General features: G+C 50.3%; 1 protein-coding gene across 4 annotated transcripts in view; it reads left to right on the top strand.

Annotated features, from left to right (window-relative positions):
• KIF13A (kinesin family member 13A) overlaps positions 1 to 19,805 on the top strand; it is an 836,323-nt gene that overhangs the window by 440,535 nt on the left and 375,983 nt on the right. For all 4 annotated transcript variants that reach the window (XM_078687977.1, XM_078687975.1, XM_078687976.1 and 1 more), the window contains 2 exons: positions 18,658 to 18,768; positions 19,270 to 19,404. In XM_078687977.1, the coding sequence (XP_078544103.1) occupies positions 18,658 to 18,768; positions 19,270 to 19,404 (246 nt within the window). The remainder of the gene's footprint in view (positions 1 to 18,657; positions 18,769 to 19,269; positions 19,405 to 19,805) is intronic.

The raw sequence follows: 19,805 nt of genomic DNA, 5'->3' as shown, positions 1-19,805 counted from the left end.
TGGAGTTCACAGCGCTAGCCGGGGGCTCTTCCACCGCATTGTACAGGGCGCGCGAGGTCTCACGTGTGGTGGAGGGGAGCTGTGCCCCTGCCGGCCCTCCAAGCAGCGCGGCCAGCAGCAGCCACAGTCCGGCGGGGGCGTCCATGACTCGGCCAGCAACTTCCCCCAAGTTTCCCTAACGCTCCCGATCCGGTGAACCGATCCCGCTTGGCGTGGCGGCGTATTCGGCGACGGCGGCCGGGCCCGCGCGTTATCTGCCTCCCCGGGCGACGGAGGCACTGGTGCTGCCAAGCGGGCGCCCGCGCTCCATGCTCTGCGGAGAAGGCTTCACGACTCCTCCGGAGTTCGCCAATTTGGAGAGGCGGTGGGAGCGCGGCTGACGTCAGACCGTGGAGCCCCCGCCCGCAGCGCCCCCTGCTGGACGCGGATCGCAGTCGAGACGAGTGACGGGACCGAGGCGCAAAGGTAGAAGTGTAAGCCGATACCCTCACACCGCACGACCGCCCCCGAATCCAGGACACCCCCTGAGCTCCATGGACAAGTGTGACATATAACACAGGAGCTGTCCTGGATATATGGAAGGCGTTCTGGAACCGACGCTCCCGTAATACACCAGGCTCTTAAAAATTCTGCTTATTTCACATTTTACAATGTTTTGGGAAGACTTTTGGGCAAGCATAGCTGACAAGCATGAAGTGTTTAAAGCTGCTTTTGGGTTCATTGACAAACAGTGTGATGCTTTTACAATGGAGACAAGCGGGCTCCGGCAGGAAAGCGGACGACGCCATGACACCACCATGTTTCTCCGAGGTCATGCAGAAATGCCTCGGAGAAACGCCCCGTCATTTTCCGACTGGGGGGCATGTTTTTCTTTCTCTCCTCTTCCATTGGCTGGAATTTAAAATTCCAGCCAATGGGAAGAGGTGAGAAAGAAACGAAAAAACACACCCCTCAATCCCAAAAAGACGGGGCTTGAATGGAAAGACGCCCGTCTTCTCCAATGGCTGGCCTCCGTTTAGGAAGCCAGCCAATGGAGAAGAGGGGCGGGTTTAAGCCCCACACTAAGAAACATTAGATCTCGCCGGCGAGACTACGCAGGCTGAGACCTAAAAAGGTGGTGCTCATTTTGTAGATCAGTCTTGTCATCAAACTGTTATGGAGAGCATAGGTTGTTTTGTGTCCTTATTGTCTATTTCCCTGCAATTAGGAGATGATGAATTGTTGCTGCTTTCTTGGAAACAGCTGTACCTTTATTCTGTTATTTGCAGCCAGGCCCGGTGCTGCTGCTGCTAGTCCGTCGGCCTCAGCAAACCTTTTGCTAGAGTCCTTCAGAGATGGCCTTACAGCGCTCAAGCGGCCCAGGGAGTGCATTTGCCTTAAGCAGCAACATGTAAACTCTAGCACGTCTCCGCTTGCTAATGCTTGACTACATTTAGCTTTTGGTGGGTGGACAACGCAGTCCCTCTCCTCGCATTGGAACATTAAAAAGTGACAGCTTAACTGCCAAGTCCTTGTACCAAAGAAATCATTAGCGTACAAAGGCCAGAAGTAACTCTCTATTGACTGTTTTTGCAAAAGGTGAGATCTTAGTAGGTCCCCAACTTTGCTCTCGTACCCCCATGAATTCAAGGTGCAGCACGCTGTCTACAGCTGAGCTCTGACTATCCGAGTCATCTATAAAAGACAGTTCTCTGTAGTAAAAGGAAGATACACAGTCCAGCTGTATAAGTAGAATACTTCTTTATTGTAGCTTGGTTCCAGAATAGGAGAGTAGGAGAAGATAGATGGTACAAGCGCAGCCCCACCAGGAGCAGGCTCCTGCTGCTCAGCCTGGTTTCACCAAGTGACATTCCAGACACACACCGGCACCCAGGCATTCTTGATGAGCAATGCAGTGGGAAGAGCTACTACTCATCCTCCTTCCTTAGGGAACAAACAGCAGGAAAGAGGTGAAAGACTGGAATCATCATAGTAAGAGTCACAAGAGAAGAGGGAGAAGGAGCATTTCCAAATGTACATTAAGAATAGGTACATTACATCAGGAATTAGAATTCCATCAAAATACAAAGGGAATTTCCAAATGTACATAGATGAATAAATACAAAACATGAGGAAAAGCATACGTAAGAAAAGAAATACAACAAAATTTCAAAAATCCCTACTCCATGCCCCATCCACCTCCCTTAGGTAAAAGGAGAGAACCGGGCATGTCTAAGGTGGACAAAAGCCAATGCAATGGAGAATAAGGTTGATACACCACACCTACAAGGGTGCACAAACACAATACGGTGCCGCTAAAATGCAGACACAACATACCTTGAGTAGGGTACTCACCCTGGAAAACAACACAACCTCCCCTAAGTAGAGTACACCATAGGGAAATAGTCACCCTAGACAACAAAATAGAATATGGTACTGAGCGCCCTTCGAACTTCCACCAGCAAGAATAACCTTCAAAACGGATACACACCTGTTAGAACCGGGAGTCTCTGGTTGGCAAAGGTAAGTACCTTGGCCCAAGTAGGGACCCCTAGCTCCGGTCAGGGCAACGGAATAACCCTCTGAGATAACCCCTGCTCACCCTCTAGGTAGCATGGCGCGAGCAGTCTAGGCTAAACTCGGAGACAATGTGGATAACATTTGCACTTAACACAACAATAATCCCCAATCCACCACAAACTGAGACCACACAAGTAAGTATATTTTTATAAAAATATATAACTTTATCTAGTTTCAGCATGTAAATGAAGCAGTTGCATGATAATCACTTCTTTAAAACACATAGCATTTCTAACTTAAAGGTTGCACGTTAAACACTTCATTTAGAACAAGGTTGCACTTAATTCTTAATGGTTCTTGTAAATAGGCAGTCCTCAGAATCAAAACAAAAATAGTCTCTAGTCCCTCGGTATCAAAAACAACGAGTAATACTGATTGACTTTAGATTAGCCCTAAAAACGAGCAAGGAAAACAAGGTGGATGCCAACCTGTGCCAGAGGAATCATCCCCTACCGCTGAGAAGCCTAAGCGCTACAAGCGCGTCTCACCCGAGGGCCGGGGGGGACTCCTTTTCCCTCCCCCGGCACTTCTCCTGCCTCAGGTGGACCTCGCTGGGGAGCGCTCATTCACGCTCGGGCCCGGCCGGTCTCAGCAGGCTCTCCGCCTGCTCTCAATCCTTCGGGGAGCGGCGGGGAGCAGAGACGGCAGGCCGGGGGCTCGAGCACTTCTCCAGATCCCTCGGCGAGGTCGGGTCAGTCTTCCCCGGTCCCGGCGGTGATCACAGCACTTCCTCGGCTCTCGCAGCAGCTTCAGCGAAGCCAGCCAATCCCGTCGCGGCGTTTCTGCCGAGCCCTCAGTGACGTCCGCAGCTCTGGGGGGAATCAGCCAATCCGGTCGCGGCACTTCTGCCGAGCCCTCCGCGACGTCACCGCAGCTTTGGGCGAATCGGCCAATCCGGTCGCGGCACTTCTCTACCAGCCTCCGGCCACGGCCAATCACCGCACGGCCCCTTCGTGAATGCAAGCAGACCCTCGAGGTCGATTTCAGGGCCCGGGCCCGCGGCGGTGATGATGCAGGCAAGCGGAATTAACCCGCGCTGCGCTGGGGGAGCTTCAGAACCCCTCGGCCCCCACGAGCACGTGTCGATGAACACGCCGATCTCGGGGCAAAGCAGGCAGCAATCAGCGCGGCGCTCTCAATCAGAGCAGAGAGCAGCCAGCGCGCTATCCGGGACACACAGCCAGGCTTAGTCGAGCAGTCCCCGATGTTCACTGCACACAGCAGATTCACGATCTCCCCGGCCCACAGCTTCAGGGGGGGGCACAGCAGAGTCTTGCAGTCCTTGGGCAACCTTTATGTTCCTGGGTTGCAGACAGGGAGCCAGCTCTTCTCAGGCCCTTGGAGATTCAAGCTGTAGGCACAGCACACAGCAAAGTCTCAGCAGTTTCAAGCAGGCAGGGACACAGCCCACAGCAAAGTCCCTTTCCCCTCCTCAGCTTCCAGTGATACAGCAGAACAGGTCAGCCCTTAGAGCACACAGCAAGGCAATCTTCCTTTTGTTCTCTCGCCGTCCTCCTTCCAGCAGAGGGTCCGTCTTGATTGTAGAGTTTCAGAATCTAATCTTCTGTAGTAAGGGGTCCTTCCCTTATACCCCTGAACGCCTTTGAAGTCCTTTGTGCAAGGGGATCCTTGGCTCTGGAATGTTTCTGGTGTTCTTCTTCCTGACAGCTTCAGGGCCAGAGGTGACAGTGGACCGGCAGGGGAGTTAGCCAGCACGGTGGTCAGGCAGGCACAGCCCAGCACTATCAGGCTCTTCTCTCTCCCCTTCCCCGGGCAACAGATGTCGCCTTTCACCCCTGGGCTGACTCCAACCCCCTCCGGGGCCCTGCAGCTCCTGTCACGCAGGCATTCCACACACAGGCCCAGGCACACAGAAAGGTTTATACAAAAGAACAGCCACTTCTAAAAAGGCTATTCTCAACCCCAGGATCCAAAAACAACCTTCACCAAAAGATGTGTCATTTAATTCTGAGTTCAGGGATATCTTTCATGGATGTTCCATCTTGTTCCTATAGGGAGATAGGCTGGGATCCAATGGGACCAGCCTCCCCAGGCTACCCCAGGGAGCCCTACAGCCCTACAGCAGTGAGCACACAAAGTGGCTGCTGCTCTCTACCAGAGCATGTTACCTGCACTAGTACACGCTCTACCCTATCCATTCACTGCACCCTACCCAGGGGGGTACCTGGAGCCTTCCATAGGGGTGGCTGAGGTGCACAGACAGGGGAGGGTTAAGCCCAGCCAGTGGGGACACTGGCCAGACATGGCAGTCCACTGACTGCACCCAGGCCCTGCGCTGGCAGGCCTGAGTCACCTTTTAAAAGCTACTCATGTGGGTGGCGCAATCTGCGCTGCAGGCCCACTAGTAGCATTTGTCATCACCAGCCCTGGCACACACAGTGCCCTCTACTAGGGACTTCGTGGTGATACAAATATGCCAATTAGGTATACTCAATCAATATGACAATTTACAGAGGGAGCACTTACCCTCTGACACTGATCAGCAGTGGCAGAGGGTCCAAAGCATCTAAACCAGCAAAAACGAAATCCAGCACAGCATCAAAAAATACATGAGTCAGAGGCAAAAAGATGGGGGAAAACCATGCCAAGGATGTCAGGTCTAACACGTGTCCCCTCCAGCTGAAAGTGGGGAGAACTACCCAACCTCTTGGGAGTCCTCATCACTAAGGCGGAAGAATCTGGACAGACCGTCAGCGTTGGCGTGTTCTGTACCAGGGCGGTGCTCCACCGTAAAGTCCATCCCCTGTAGGGAAATGGACCACCTCAACAATTTTGGATTCTCACCCCTCATCTGCATTAACCATCTGAGGGGCCTGTGGTCGGTCTGAACGCGGAAGTGAGTCCCAAACAGGTAGGGCCTCAGCTTCTTCAGAGCCCAGACCACAGCGAAAGCTTCTCTTTCAATGGCACTCCATTTTTGTTCCCTGGGGATTAGCCTCCGGCTAATGAAAGCCACAGGTTGGTCTCCTCCCTCATCATTGATCTGTGAGAGCACTGCTCCCACGCCTTGCTCTGAAGCGTCAGTTTGCACAATGAACTCACTTGAAAAGTCAGGTGCCTTAAGCACCGGTGCTGTGCACATGGCAGTTTTGAGGGTGTCAAACGCAGTTTGACAGGCCTCAGTCCAATTCACTTTCCTGGGCTGATTCCTAGATGTCCGCTCTGTCAAAGGGGCCACAATGGTGCCATAGCCTTTGACAAACCGTCTGTAATACCCGGTGAGACCTAGAAAGGCTCTCACCTCAGTCTGGGTCTTGGGGGGTTCCCAAGCCAGAATGGTGTCAATCTTCGCCTGTAGGGGCGCCACCTTGCCGCTCCCCACCTGGTGTCCCAAGTACACCACAGATCCCTGCCCTATCTGGCATTTACTGGCCTTGATAGTGAGGCCTGCCTTCTGCAGAGCCTTCAACACTTCAGTGAGGTGTTGCAGGTGTTCCTCCCAAGTGGAGCTGAACACCGCAATGTCATCCAGGTAGGCTGCGCTGAATTGCTCCAGCCCTGCCAGTACCTGGTTGACCAATCTCTGAAATGTGGCGGGGGCATTTTTCAACCCAAAGGGCATGACACGAAACTGGAAGTGTCCTTCTGGCGTTGAAAATGCTGACCTCTCCTTTGCCCCGTCAGTTAAGGCAATCTGCCAGTACCCTGAAGTCAAATCAAAAGTACTCAGGTACTGGGCAGCTCCCAACCGATCCACCAGCTCATCAGCTCTGGGGATGGGGTGCGCGTCAGTCTTCGTGACCGCATTGAGCCCACGGTAGTCCACGCAGAACCGAAGTTCTGGGGGGCCACCGGGGGTAGCAGCTTTTTTAGGCACTAAGACCACTGGGCTAGCCCAGGGGCTGCTGGAGGGTTCAATAACCCCAAGCGCCAACATCTTGGAAACTTCTTCCTTGATGCTAGCTCTGACCTTGTCAGCTACCCTGTAAAACTTCTGTTTCACAGGCATGCTGTCTCCAGTGTCCACGTCGTGGACGCACCACTTGGTGACACCTGGGGTCAGGGAGAACAGTGGGGCGAACTGACCCAAGACTCGGCGACAGTCCTCCTGCTGTTCTGGGGTCAGGGTGGGGGAGAGGACCACACCATCCACTGACCCATCTTGCTCTTTGACTGCCAGGAGGTCAGGGAGAGGATCACTATCCTCCTCCCCTCCAACATCTGTAGCCATGAGCATAGTTACTTCAGTCCTCTCAAAGTGGGGTTTGAGGCGGTTCACATGTAGCACTCTCAGGGGCTGCCTGGGAGTCTTCAGGTTAACCAAATAGGTAACCTCGCTCTTGCGCTCCACCACCTCATATGGGCCAGACCACTTGTCACGGAGCGCACAAGGCTCCACTGGCGCCATCACCCACACTTTCTGACCAGGTTGGAACTCAACCAGAGAAGTGTTCTGGTCATACCACCTCTTCATTTCCTCCTGGCTAGCCTCCAGGTTCTCTTGAGCGAGCTTCCTGAAGCGCTTGGTCTGGTTGCGAATGGCCAGCACATAGCTGAACACATCCTGAGGGGTTTTCCCACGGGATTTCTCCCACCCCTCCTTCACCAGAGCCAGAGGCCCTCTGACAGGGTGGCCATACAGCAACTCGAAGGGACTGAACCCTAAGGATTTCTGAGGCACCTCCCTGTAGGCAAACAACAGGCATGGCAACAAGACATCCCATTTCCGCCTCATGGGCTCCTCCAGGCCCATGATCATGCCCTTCAAGGTGCGGTTGAATCTCTCAACCAAACCATTTCCTTGAGGGTGGTAAGGAGTGGTGAACTTGTAAGTCACCCCACACTCACTCCACAGGGACTTCATATATTTAGAAATGAAGTTTGTCCCGCGGTCCGAAACGACCTCCTTCGGAAATCCCACCCGGGAAAAGATCCCCATCAGGGCACGGCCCACCACTGGGGCGGTGACTGTCCTGAGCGGAAGGGCTTCCGGGTACCGAGTGGCATGGTCCACCAAGACCAGGATAAACCTGTTGCCTAGGGCTGTCTTGGGATCCAGGGGCCCCACGATGTCAATGCCCACCCGCTCAAAAGGGGTGCTCACCACGGGAAAGGGTTGGAGGGGTGCCACGCGCTTCCCTCCACTCTTGCCACTGGCCTGACAAGTCTGACAAGACTTACAAAAGGCAGAGACGTGCGTCTTCATCTGGGGCCAGTAGAAATGGGTGACAAGCCTGTGATAGGTCTTGTCTTGCCCCAGATGTCCTGCGAGAGGCACGTCATGAGCCAGACCCAGTAGGAAGTTCCTGAAGCGCTCCGGTACCACCAGCACACGGGCTGCGCCGGGCTCAGCGAACTTGGGCTCACTATAAAGTAAGTCATCCTCCCAATAGATCAAATGCTCCTTGGACCCCAGGCCTGCGGCCTGGTCAGCAGCCTGCTGCCGCACACCAATGAGAGAAGGGCACTCTTTCTGAGCCTGGCAGAATTCCTCCCTGGAGGGACCACCTTCCTGCTGCCACTGGGACAGCTCAGGCAATTCCCCTAGTTCGGCCACCTGCTCCCCCGTAGGTTCCAGGGCATCCCCCTCTGGGTCTGCCTCCTCCTGGACCGTGGGAACAGTGGGGGCCGGTTTCCCGCGCCCTCTACCCCTTCCTCTCTTGGCAGGTCCCTGGGCCATTGTTCCAGGCTCCAGCTCTGTTAGACCGCCCTCTCTTATTGTCATTGCACGGGTGGACACACAGATCCACGCAGGCAAACCCAACATCTCCAAGTGAGTCCGGTGCTCCACCTCTTTCCATGGGGAGCTCTCCAGGTCATTACCTAATAGACAATCTACAGGCAAGGCATCACTTACTACAATCTCCAAAATACCGGAGACTCCTCCCCATTCAAATGGAACTTTCGCCAGCCTGCAGTAGCGCACTGAACTGTCAGCTGCCACCACAGGCCGGAGTACCTGGGGAACAATTTGCTCTTCAGACACCCACTGACACCTAACAGATGTCACGCTGGCCCCTGTGTCTCTCAGAGCCTCCACCACCTGTCCATTGATGGTCACCTTCTGCCCGTATTTCTTAGTGTTTTGGGGCAGCAAGGTTTCCTGGGCCATCTCTCGGTCTCCTAAAGAGACAAGGGTCATCACTGCTAACCCTTCCTCCCCACTAGAGATCAAATCCCCTCCCAAAGCTACACTGGCCAATGCCGGTGCTGGAGCACCAGAGGGTGCTGGAGGTTTCTTTGGACATTTGGGGGCAATGTGCCCCACCGCCCCACATGTAAAGCAGGTAGGCGGGGGCCTGTTGTCCTGCTTGCCCTTACGGGGCCAGGACTTCTTAGACTTGGGGGGTTGAGACACCTTCTCCTGGGAACCAGTTTGGGGCCCTTTAGAAGACTCCTTTTGATTACCCGTGTCCCCCCCACTCTTCTGCTGGGGACCCTGTCCACCCTTGGCTGGGGTACTCACCACCCCCTTGTGGACCCTGGTGCTAGTCCACCGGTCCGCCTCTTTAGCAAGCTCACTGGGATCAGTTAACTTACTATCCAAAAGATGCTGGCGCAGCTCTGGGACACACAAACTACTTAAGTGCTCCCTACTAATCAAGTGACACAACCCCACATAATCAGTAACTTTGCTGCCCTTCATCCAACCTTCCAGTGCACGCGTGTACATACTCACACACTCCACCCAAGTACTTGAATCAAGCTTCTTGAAGTTCCTAAACTTCTGGCGGTACTGTTCAGCAGTGAGCCCATACCTGAGGCACAAAGCCTCCTTCATGGCGGAGTAGGACAAAGCATCCTCTGCTTCTAAGGGTGCCAAAACATCCCTCCCAGAGGCCTCAAAATGCTTCCACAATCCTGCTCCCCAATTCTTCTCAGGCACCTCATTCATCTTTAAGGCAAGTTCATACGCTCTGAACCACGCATAAATATCCTCACCCCTCTGATAATTCTGTACCAGATCCTTTGGTATGTATACCTTACCCGCCTGTACTGGTGTGCGCTGCCACCATTAGAACTGGACCCCCTCTCTTTATATTTGAAATCCAATTCCTTCATGCTCCTCTCATGAGCCAATTGGAGCTTCTTTTCCTCCAAAGCGAGAGCATGCCTCCTCTCCTGTGCCTCTCTCTCAATTTCTAGGCGCAGTTTCTTCTCATCGGCGTCCGCTCGGAGTTTCAAAAGCTCAATCTCATGGGCCCTAGTTCTCTGATTCTCCTCCACTTCCTCTGGAGAAATATTCCTACTGGAGTGGGTGCTGCCGGCCCTAGACGCTGGCTTCGCCACTGGCAATTCACTGGGCCAAAACCCAATCTCCTGTGCGCCACCCTCTTCAATAGGAGCTTCTGGGACACCATGTTTGGCCTCCCACCAGGCCCTCAGAGCTGTCCTTAGCTCTTCCTTATTTGCGCCGCCCCTCACTGGGCATTCAAGCTGTTGGCAGACTTTTCTCAGTTGCTCCTTGTTATAGGTTAACAACTTCTGGATTTCAAATTCCACCTCCACGTCTCCATTCACGCTTGGCGCTTTCCGAGACATGATGCTTCCTACCCTTTTTCAAATGGAAAGGTTTCACCAAAAAGAAAAAGTCTTGCGCAACCTGTTCTGCTAAACTAGACTAGTGATGTACAAGAAATTACTGCCGGTCAAGTGCAATTATTAGTTCGAAATCCGCACCGCGAGCCACCAATGTTAGAACCGGGAGTCTCTGGTTGGCAAAGGTAAGTACCTTGGCCCAAGTAGGGACCCCTAGCTCCGGTCAGGGCAACGGAATAACCCTCTGAGATAACCCCTGCTCACCCTCTAGGTAGCATGGCGCGAGCAGTCTAGGCTAAACTCGGAGACAATGTGGATAACATTTGCACTTAACACAACAATAATCCCCAATCCACCACAAACTGAGACCACACAAGTAAGTATATTTTTATAAAAATATATAACTTTATCTAGTTTCAGCATGTAAATGAAGCAGTTGCATGATAATCACTTCTTTAAAACACATAGCATTTCTAACTTAAAGGTTGCACGTTAAACACTTCATTTAGAACAAGGTTGCACTTAATTCTTAATGGTTCTTGTAAATAGGCAGTCCTCAGAATCAAAACAAAAATAGTCTCTAGTCCCTCGGTATCAAAAACAACGAGTAATACTGATTGACTTTAGATTAGCCCTAAAAACGAGCAAGGAAAACAAGGTGGATGCCAACCTGTGCCAGAGGAATCATCCCCTACCGCTGAGAAGCCTAAGCGCTACAAGCGCGTCTCACCCGAGGGCCGGGGGGGACTCCTTTTCCCTACCCCGGCACTTCTCCTGCCTCAGGTGGACCTCGCTGGGGAGCGCTCATTCACGCTCGGGCCCGGCCGGTCTCAGCAGGCTCTCCGCCTGCTCTCAATCCTTCGGGGAGCGGCGGGGAGCAGAGACGGCAGGCCGGGGGCTCGAGCACTTCTCCAGATCCCTCGGCGAGGTCGGGTCAGTCTTCCCCGGTCCCGGCGGTGATCACAGCACTTCCTCGGCTCTCGCAGCAGCTTCAGCGAAGCCAGCCAATCCCGTCGCGGCGTTTCTGCCGAGCCCTCAGTGACGTCCGCAGCTCTGGGGGGAATCAGCCAATCCGGTCGCGGCACTTCTGCCGAGCCCTCCGCGACGTCACCGCAGCTTTGGGGGAATCGGCCAATCCGGTCGCGGCACTTCTCTACCAGCCTCCGGCCACGGCCAATCACCGCACGGCCCCTTCGTGAATGCAAGCAGACCCTCGAGGTCGATTTCAGGGCCCGGGCCCGCGGCGGTGATGATGCAGGCAAGCGGAATTAACCCGCGCTGCGCTGGGGGAGCTTCAGAACCCCTCGGCCCCCACGAGCACGTGTCGATGAACACGCCGATCTCGGGGCAAAGCAGGCAGCAATCAGCGCGGCGCTCTCAATCAGAGCAGAGAGCAGCCAGCGCGCTATCCGGGACACACAGCCAGGCTTAGTCGAGCAGTCCCCGATGTTCACTGCACACAGCAGATTCACGATCTCCCCGGCCCACAGCTTCAGGGGGGGGCACAGCAGAGTCTTGCAGTCCTTGGGCAACCTTTATGTTCCTGGGTTGCAGACAGGGAGCCAGCTCTTCTCAGGCCCTTGGAGATTCAAGCTGTAGGCACAGCACACAGCAAAGTCTCAGCAGTTTCAAGCAGGCAGGGACACAGCCCACAGCAAAGTCCCTTTCCCCTCCTCAGCTTCCAGTGATACAGCAGAACAGGTCAGCCCTTAGAGCACACAGCAAGGCAATCTTCCTTTTGTTCTCTCGCCGTCCTCCTTCCAGCAGAGGGTCCGTCTTGATTGTAGAGTTTCAGAATCTAATCTTCTGTAGTAAGGGGTCCTTCCCTTATACCCCTGAACGCCTTTGAAGTCCTTTGTGCAAGGGGATCCTTGGCTCTGGAATGTTTCTGGTGTTCTTCTTCCTGACAGCTTCAGGGCCAGAGGTGACAGTGGACCGGCAGGGGAGTTAGCCAGCACGGTGGTCAGGCAGGCACAGCCCAGCACTATCAGGCTCTTCTCTCTCCCCTTCCCCGGGCAACAGATGTCGCCTTTCACCCCTGGGCTGACTCCAACCCCCTCCGGGGCCCTGCAGCTCCTGTCACGCAGGCATTCCACACACAGGCCCAGGCACACAGAAAGGTTTATACAAAAGAACAGCCACTTCTAAAAAGGCTATTCTCAACCCCAGGATCCAAAAACAACCTTCACCAAAAGATGTGTCATTTAATTCTGAGTTCAGGGATATCTTTCATGGATGTTCCATCTTGTTCCTATAGGGAGATAGGCTGGGATCCAATGGGACCAGCCTCCCCAGGCTACCCCAGGGAGCCCTACAGCCCTACAGCAGTGAGCACACAAAGTGGCTGCTGCTCTCTACCAGAGCATGTTACCTGCACTAGTACACGCTCTACCTACCCTATCCATTCACTGCACCCTACCCAGGGGGGTACCTGGAGCCTTCCATAGGGGTGGCTGAGGTGCACAGACAGGGGAGGGTTAAGCCCAGCCAGTGGGGACACTGGCCAGACATGGCAGTCCACTGACTGCACCCAGGCCCTGCGCTGGCAGGCCTGAGTCACCTTTTAAAAGCTACTCATGTGGGTGGCGCAATCTGCGCTGCAGGCCCACTAGTAGCATTTGTCATCACCAGCCCTGGCACACACAGTGCCCTCTACTAGGGACTTCGTGGTGATACAAATATGCCAATTAGGTATACTCAATCAATATGACAATTTACAGAGGGAGCACTTACCCTCTGACACTGATCAGCAGTGGCAGAGGGTCCAAAGCATCTAAACCAGCAAAAACGAAATCCAGCACAGCATCAAAAAATACATGAGTCAGAGGCAAAAAGATGGGGGAAAACCATGCCAAGGATGTCAGGTCTAACAACACCAATAAAAGCATTGACATTTTAAGCATTATGAAAACAAAAGGAAAAGGTCTTACTACATTCTCCTTCCACATCAAGCTTTTCAGTCTCTGGCTGAGGTGTAAAGCATACGATTTTAATAGGGAATTAGGTAGCTGGGTCACATATTTCTTTTAAACAGTAAGGCCTGTCAGAGGGATGTCAACTGTGCAAGGCACTGCCTACTGACATCTGTGTATCAAGCATGGAACTTGACCCTTAACCTTTCAAAGCCCTGCAGTACCAAGCCTATGAGTTGTTGCTGGTATACACTAACTAAAGCCAAGGTAAGTTTGTATTTGAGTCTCCATTTTACTAGCATCACCAGGCAGCATGTAAAGAAAATGTATCAACATCTTAATTTCATTTACCCTCCCTTTGCATAGCCCTCCCTGTTGTAGCTTTGGGTTTCTAGTGTTTCCCTAATGTAATATGATGTTGGTGCATTCACGCTTAAGCTGTCCAGTATAAACACCCCGTTATTTCTCAACATGTTTTATGTCAGCATTCTTAGATTGTTTTTGAAGCATATTACAACAGCATCGAGCAGGAGAGAAGCTAACTTTGAAAGAGAATTTCAGCTCATGATAAGAGTGTATATTAATAAAATTGTCACTCTGTGCCACTCCACACTAAGTCACTCTATTCTACACCACTGCACTCTACACCAATGTGCACGACTCCACTTTACTCAAAATCAATACACTTTACGCCATTCTACTCTTCACCATTGTACTCCAACAGTCCAGCACTGAACTCTGCGCCGCTGTACTCTGTGCCGCTGAACTCTGCACTCTATTCCAATGCACTCTACGCCACTACACTCTACTTTGCTCTGCTCTAGCTTGCACCACTCTGCCTTGCACCGCTCTTTCTTTGCACCGCTCTTTCTTTGCACCGCTCTGCCTTGCACCGCTCTGCCTTGCACCGCTCTGCCTTGCACCGCTCTCCCTTGCACCGCTCTGCCTTGCACCGCTCTGCCTTGCACCGCTCTGCCTTGCACCGCTCTGCCTTGCACCGCTCTGCCTTGCACCTCTCTGCCTTGCACCTCTCTGCTTTGCACCTCTCTGCTTAGCACCTCTCTACTTTGCACAGCTCTACTTTGCGCCACTCTCTGCTACGCCGCTCTGCGCCACACCACTCTAGAAAACTCCACACAACTAACTCAAAACCAGTCCGCTCTACCCTGCACCACTCCACTCTGAAATAATCTACTCCGCAACAATCTACTCTATGCCACTCTACCCCACTCCATTCTACACTGTGCCACTCTACCCCACTGCACTCTACGCCACTCAACTCTGCCACTTCACTCGACATCACTCTACTCTGCAACACTGCTCTCTTAACCACTCTACTCTGCATTGCTTCATTCTACAACACTGTACACTACGCCAATCCACTCTAATCGTCTCTGCACCACTGCACTCTACAACACTCTACTCTGTACCACTGCACTTTATTTCACTTCACTCTTCTCTGAAAGAATCTACTCTAGGCAACTGGTGTCTACGCCACTCCGTTTAACTCTGCACCACTCCACTTTACGCCACTCCATTCTACAATTCTGCACTCTACGACACTCCACTCCACTCTACTCTACACCACTTTACTCAAAACCAATACACTCTACACCACTGCACTCTATGCCAATCTACTGTGCACCACTGTACTGCATGCCACTATTCTCTACTCCTTCCACACCATTGCTCTCTGCACTTTACTTTGCAGCACCATTTGAGCCCCTCAAATTCACCTTTGGTCCTGCATCGACTCCTTTCCCTGATCCTGAACTGAATCCATCTTGATCCTTACTGAGGTCATGCTATGACTCCACTCCAATGGGTCAGCCTCATCTGAGCCCTTGCGTCCATTGAATGAAGGCCTAACACCCTGATAGTCACTTGGGCTAAGCCTTGCTCTTACCCACTAATTTACAGGTGTGTAGCCAGGCATCATAGACCAACACCAGGTGACCCAGATTCACTTATGCAGCACCCTAGTCCAGAGACTTTGGATGTCCAGGCCTCCTACCAGCAAAGTGAATCCTAATTTATTTTCCACTTGTCCTCTAGGTGGGGAGTCAAAAAGGATTGAGTCATTCTGGAAGCAAATTTTTTCATCGGTCACCTTGGCCTTGAGGACACTCTACCTGTTACATCTTTATACGCATTCCACGTAGGACATGCCCACGGCCAGTGAGAACTTACCAGCAATCACAGAGGAGTTTCAGGCCTCTTTGGCTCAAACCATTCATGACAGTCAGCAATTATGCTAAGTATGTAACTGGGGCTGACCTTAATACCACGGATTGTTTGGGACAAGCAGTGAGCACAATTATGGTACGACTCAGACATGCTTTGATCTGGTCCACAGGCTTTTCTGAATTTGTGCAGGCATCCCTTATGGATTGCCTGTGGGTCCTGCTTATTTGGTGAAAAGGCTGACTCTGCCTTTGAGTGATTTAAGGAAAGCAGAGTTGCTGTGCATTCCTTGGAACTTTCCACCCTAGCTCTACAGCTTCCTCATAATTTTTGCTCCTTAAGAGGTTATTCCAAAAGGCCTGTGTATGGTCATCGTCCAACCTTGCCACCCTCACAGCAGCCACCCCAGTCCTTTCTTGGCTGGGGATGGGGATCAAGCAGACATTGCGCTGGTCACCCTGGGCAATAATCTCAGTCACCTACGGCATCAGCCTCCAAACTGCTTTAGTTTTCCCTTACCGGCACACAACCACCCTCTGAGAAACAGAATCAGACATTTTCTCCTAGGTTTGCAGTCCATCACATCCAAAAGATGGGTTGGCAGATTGTCCAGCAGCTTTCAGAGAAGGAGCTTTCCATCTTGCTCCAAGTGGTGCATGCCTTACTGGCCAAATGGGACAGAGAGGGTGCCGCTTTTGAAGTGGGAATAGATTGGGACTCCTGCTATTTTCTTGTGACAAATAGGGATAGATAACGTTATCCTATTTTAGATCTCTGCCTTCTGAAATCTTTCCCAGTAAAGGGCAAATTCAAAATGCTCACACTTGCCCAAGTTCTCTCTGGCCTGGATCTGGGTGACCAGATGGTTAACATGGACCTGGAGGGCTCATACTTTAATGTGTCCGTCTTGCAGTCCCACAGATGTTAGCTCTTGTTCAAGGTCTGCCAGGAGCATTTCCAGTTTGCCCGGCTCCTCTACGACCTTTCTAGCCGCCCTCGGGTGTTGATGAAATTGGTGGTTAGAAATGCCAGTTTTCCCTCTCCACAGTTAGCCATTGAACCCTCCAGATGACAGCAAACATCCTGATATTGTTGAGGTCTTGAACAATGAGCCAAAGGTACACCTTACTCCTTATTGGAAGCTTACTTTTAGAGGAGATTTTCTAGACCCGTTGCAGTACTTTCCTGTGTCACAAAGCGTCCTATATACCTTGCCTATTAATCCAATATTTCAACCTCTGTCCTCGATCTCGTTGAGAGCAGCACTGAGGATACTTGACCTGCCCGACTCATGTAGCCTGCTTTTTCACTTCACCAGGCGGCGTATGTGGACTTTGCAGTGGGATCTGAAATCTCAGTAGGCTCAAAATCAAGGCGACCTGGCAGATATCATCCAGGTTTTAGAGCAGACTGCATGAGATCTGTAGTAGTGGCTGCTTGGCCACAACCTGTCTAGTGGTCGACCCCTATTGTTTCCCCACTCAAAGCTGGTGGTGGCAGCAGCTGTGTCACTGTTGGGTTGGGGATGATCTGGTCTCCAGGAAACCTGTCTGCAGATAGCTCTGTCGGAGCTGTGGACATCTGCCTTGCGCAAAAAAACATTCCTGCTGTCTATTAAGGGAAACTGCAACTAATGATGGACGGAATGCTGAATGATTCAAACCTTCTCCCCCAGTCAAGAGATCTGGTTAAATCCATCGTTCTCTTGCCTACTATGCCACCCCAGTTTGGACCCAGTCATATGCAAATCAGTCTTGACCCTGTGCCTCATGGGAACAGTTTAGACCGAACTGCAAAGTCCTCCCCGGACCGGAAACAAGCATCCTGGGACTGGTTTCGAGGTACGTCACCCTTCATCAGCCAGGCTAACTTGAATGCAGTGGCACAGTGAGCAAGGGACCCATGTCTGGGTATACCCATCCCACTTAGGGCGAAAAGTGTAACTGCAACAAATGATGGACGGAATGCTGAATGATTCAAACATTCTCCCCCAGTCAAGGCGCAGGTTCAAGACTGAATTGCATATGGCTGGGTCCAAACTGGAATGGCATGGTGAGCAAATAAACGATGGATTTAGGCCCAGATCTCTGTACTGGGGTAAATGTAAGACATTGTTCTGCATTCTGCCCATCAATTGTTATTTTTTTATCTATTAAGGGAAGGCTGGTTATGTTTCTCATGAACAACACTACGGCCATGTGGTACCTGCAACAAGTGGAAGGGGTAGTAGGGTCCTAGGTCCCATGCCAAGAGGCACGAGCTTCTGCAGTTGACCTGAGTGCTAGGGCAGCTCCATGATTGTGGCCCACCTGGTGGGATCTTTAAATTCCAGGGCAAACAACCACATTCAGTAACGTCTGATGGATCACAAGTGGCGATCTCATCCCGAGGTGGAGTAGAACTGATAGACATAGAAAAGTGATAGAGTATCCCCAAGAAAGAGTGATACCGAAGATAAGTAACTTGATGCCATACATCCGCTTTAAAAAATGTGGGTTCATATGTTTTATTGCAAATCACTGTCGATTTGTTAACTGAAAATGTAATGCTGAACAAACTTTTTTGGGGAGAAATATTTATATTTATTGTTTTCATTAAAAAAAAAAAAAGTAAACAAACCATACATCATTCAACTAGAATATGAGCACCTCTCTTTGAAAAAATATTGAGTATCCTTACATTAGGGAAGCAACCAGATACATAGACGTGCTATAGAAATGACTTGTCAAGCGTACCTCTGCATTTATCTCATAGAAGTTCACTATAAACAAAAAAATAGATGCTGTTTTCAAACATATCACAACAGTGTAACTTATTCTGTCTTTGTTTTTCCAAATTATCTACTCAATATATTTACTATATTGCTCTCTCAAACATACTTCATCAAACCATAATATATAAACCTACATTATTCGAGTTTTAGCTCTTCCCAGACGATTCCTGTTATAATAACTGATATTATTAGGTATCAACCTATTTCCCAGATGTTCGTAGCTCTGACTAGCCATGTTTTCCAAAAATCTCTACATTTAGTTCCCCTTTCCTTTAGTCTCAGAAAATGTTTTTTTCATCTCTTGGTTGTTACCACTTAGGAGTTAGAGCTAGTTATTTGCCCTTTAATTCTGACTTCGATTGAACTGAATCATTCTAGTCAGAGCAGCTGGAAACTGTCACAAGCGTAATTGTATTGAACATCTTCACAGTAGGTAGTTTTCTGACTCTCCAGTACACTAATTAAAGTTTGCAGTTTGAGTAGGTCTCGTTTCTGTTGAGCTTTGTTAGTCAGCATCCTTTTTATCTTCATTCAGTTAGCAAAAATGATTATTTTTACAAAGTCTTAACCGTTAAATAAATTTGAAAATATGCATGATATTATTCAATTTGTGCTTTTGTATGTAAATATAAGTTCATAGGTTGTTTGTTAGCATTTCAGGAGTACAAATATTGACTGCATTATTCCGTTTATGGTGAACTGCTGTATTGATTTAATTTTTGTGTTTAGTCTATGAAGGCACCAGAGTTAAAGGAAAAATTAGAAGAGTCTGAAAAACTGATAAGAGAGTTAACAATCACCTGGGAGGAAAAGCTGCGGAAAACCGAAGAAATTGCACAGGTACCCAGATTCGTTCTCTTTGCACACGTGTTTGTGTATCTGCTGCGCAGTCTTTCTGCGCTCTCTGGGAGTTGCCTACCGTTTCCACACAGAAGCTCTCCTGTTCAATGTTAAATTAATGATACTTTAATAGCAGTTATATTTTTGGGTAGTCTGATTTTATAAAGGTAGTTAAAATGGAGGAATAATATTTGAGAATCAATTTCTATAAATACTAGGCTTCAAAAAATAGTTAGTCATGGACTAAAGCCGTAGGATTACATTGGTTATAAGTGCTTCAGTTTCCCCAGTTACTATAAATGAGGAATATTCTTAATCTCTCTGTTCATGAAAATTCTCTAGAGCATTTCAATTTTAAACCTCGCCAATTTGCACCAAGTATACCAAGAATAGGGGTGCTAATGACTATGTATAAAATGCAGTTCCTAGGACAGTAGTAATGACCACATTGTTGGATGAGCTTACAGCTTTAAGAGATGAAAACTTTTTGTGTGTCTACAGGAGAGACAGAAACAGCTGGAAAGTATGGGGATTTCTCTGGAGTCTTCTGGAATCAAGGTTGGAGATGACAAGTGCTACCTGGTGAACCTAAATGCTGACCCCGCACTTAACGAACTATTGGTGTACTACTTGAAGGTAACCAAAGGAACATGATTCAAAAACAAAGCATGACTGACTTACACAGTGAGCAGTTGCTGCCCCCTGAACTATCAGCGCCCTTAATTGAGGTTATTTCTTTTTTTAAAGTCTTTATATAGCGCCTTGTCACCAGTCAGGTGTTCAGGCACTTTACAGAGAACTGGAAAGTTACATGAGTATGTTGCAAAATACCGAAAAAAGCAAACGTGAGGGGAGAGAGAAGAAAGGGGTTATTGTAGTATCTAGGAGAAAGGGGACGGTAAAGTGGACCAAAGTGAGGTCAATAACAATAACTACTGAAGTTGTGGAGTCTCTTCAGACATGATACAAAGAAACACTTGAGGGAGTAGTTGAAGGTGTAATTTCGGTGGGCCTCCAAAAACATTGTTTAATCATGG

Source organism: Lissotriton helveticus, chromosome 4_1, assembly GCF_964261635.1.
Source record: "Lissotriton helveticus chromosome 4_1, aLisHel1.1, whole genome shotgun sequence".
Classification (NCBI taxonomy): Eukaryota; Metazoa; Chordata; class Amphibia; order Caudata; family Salamandridae; genus Lissotriton; species Lissotriton helveticus.
This window is presented reverse-complemented; position numbering and strand designations above follow the sequence as displayed.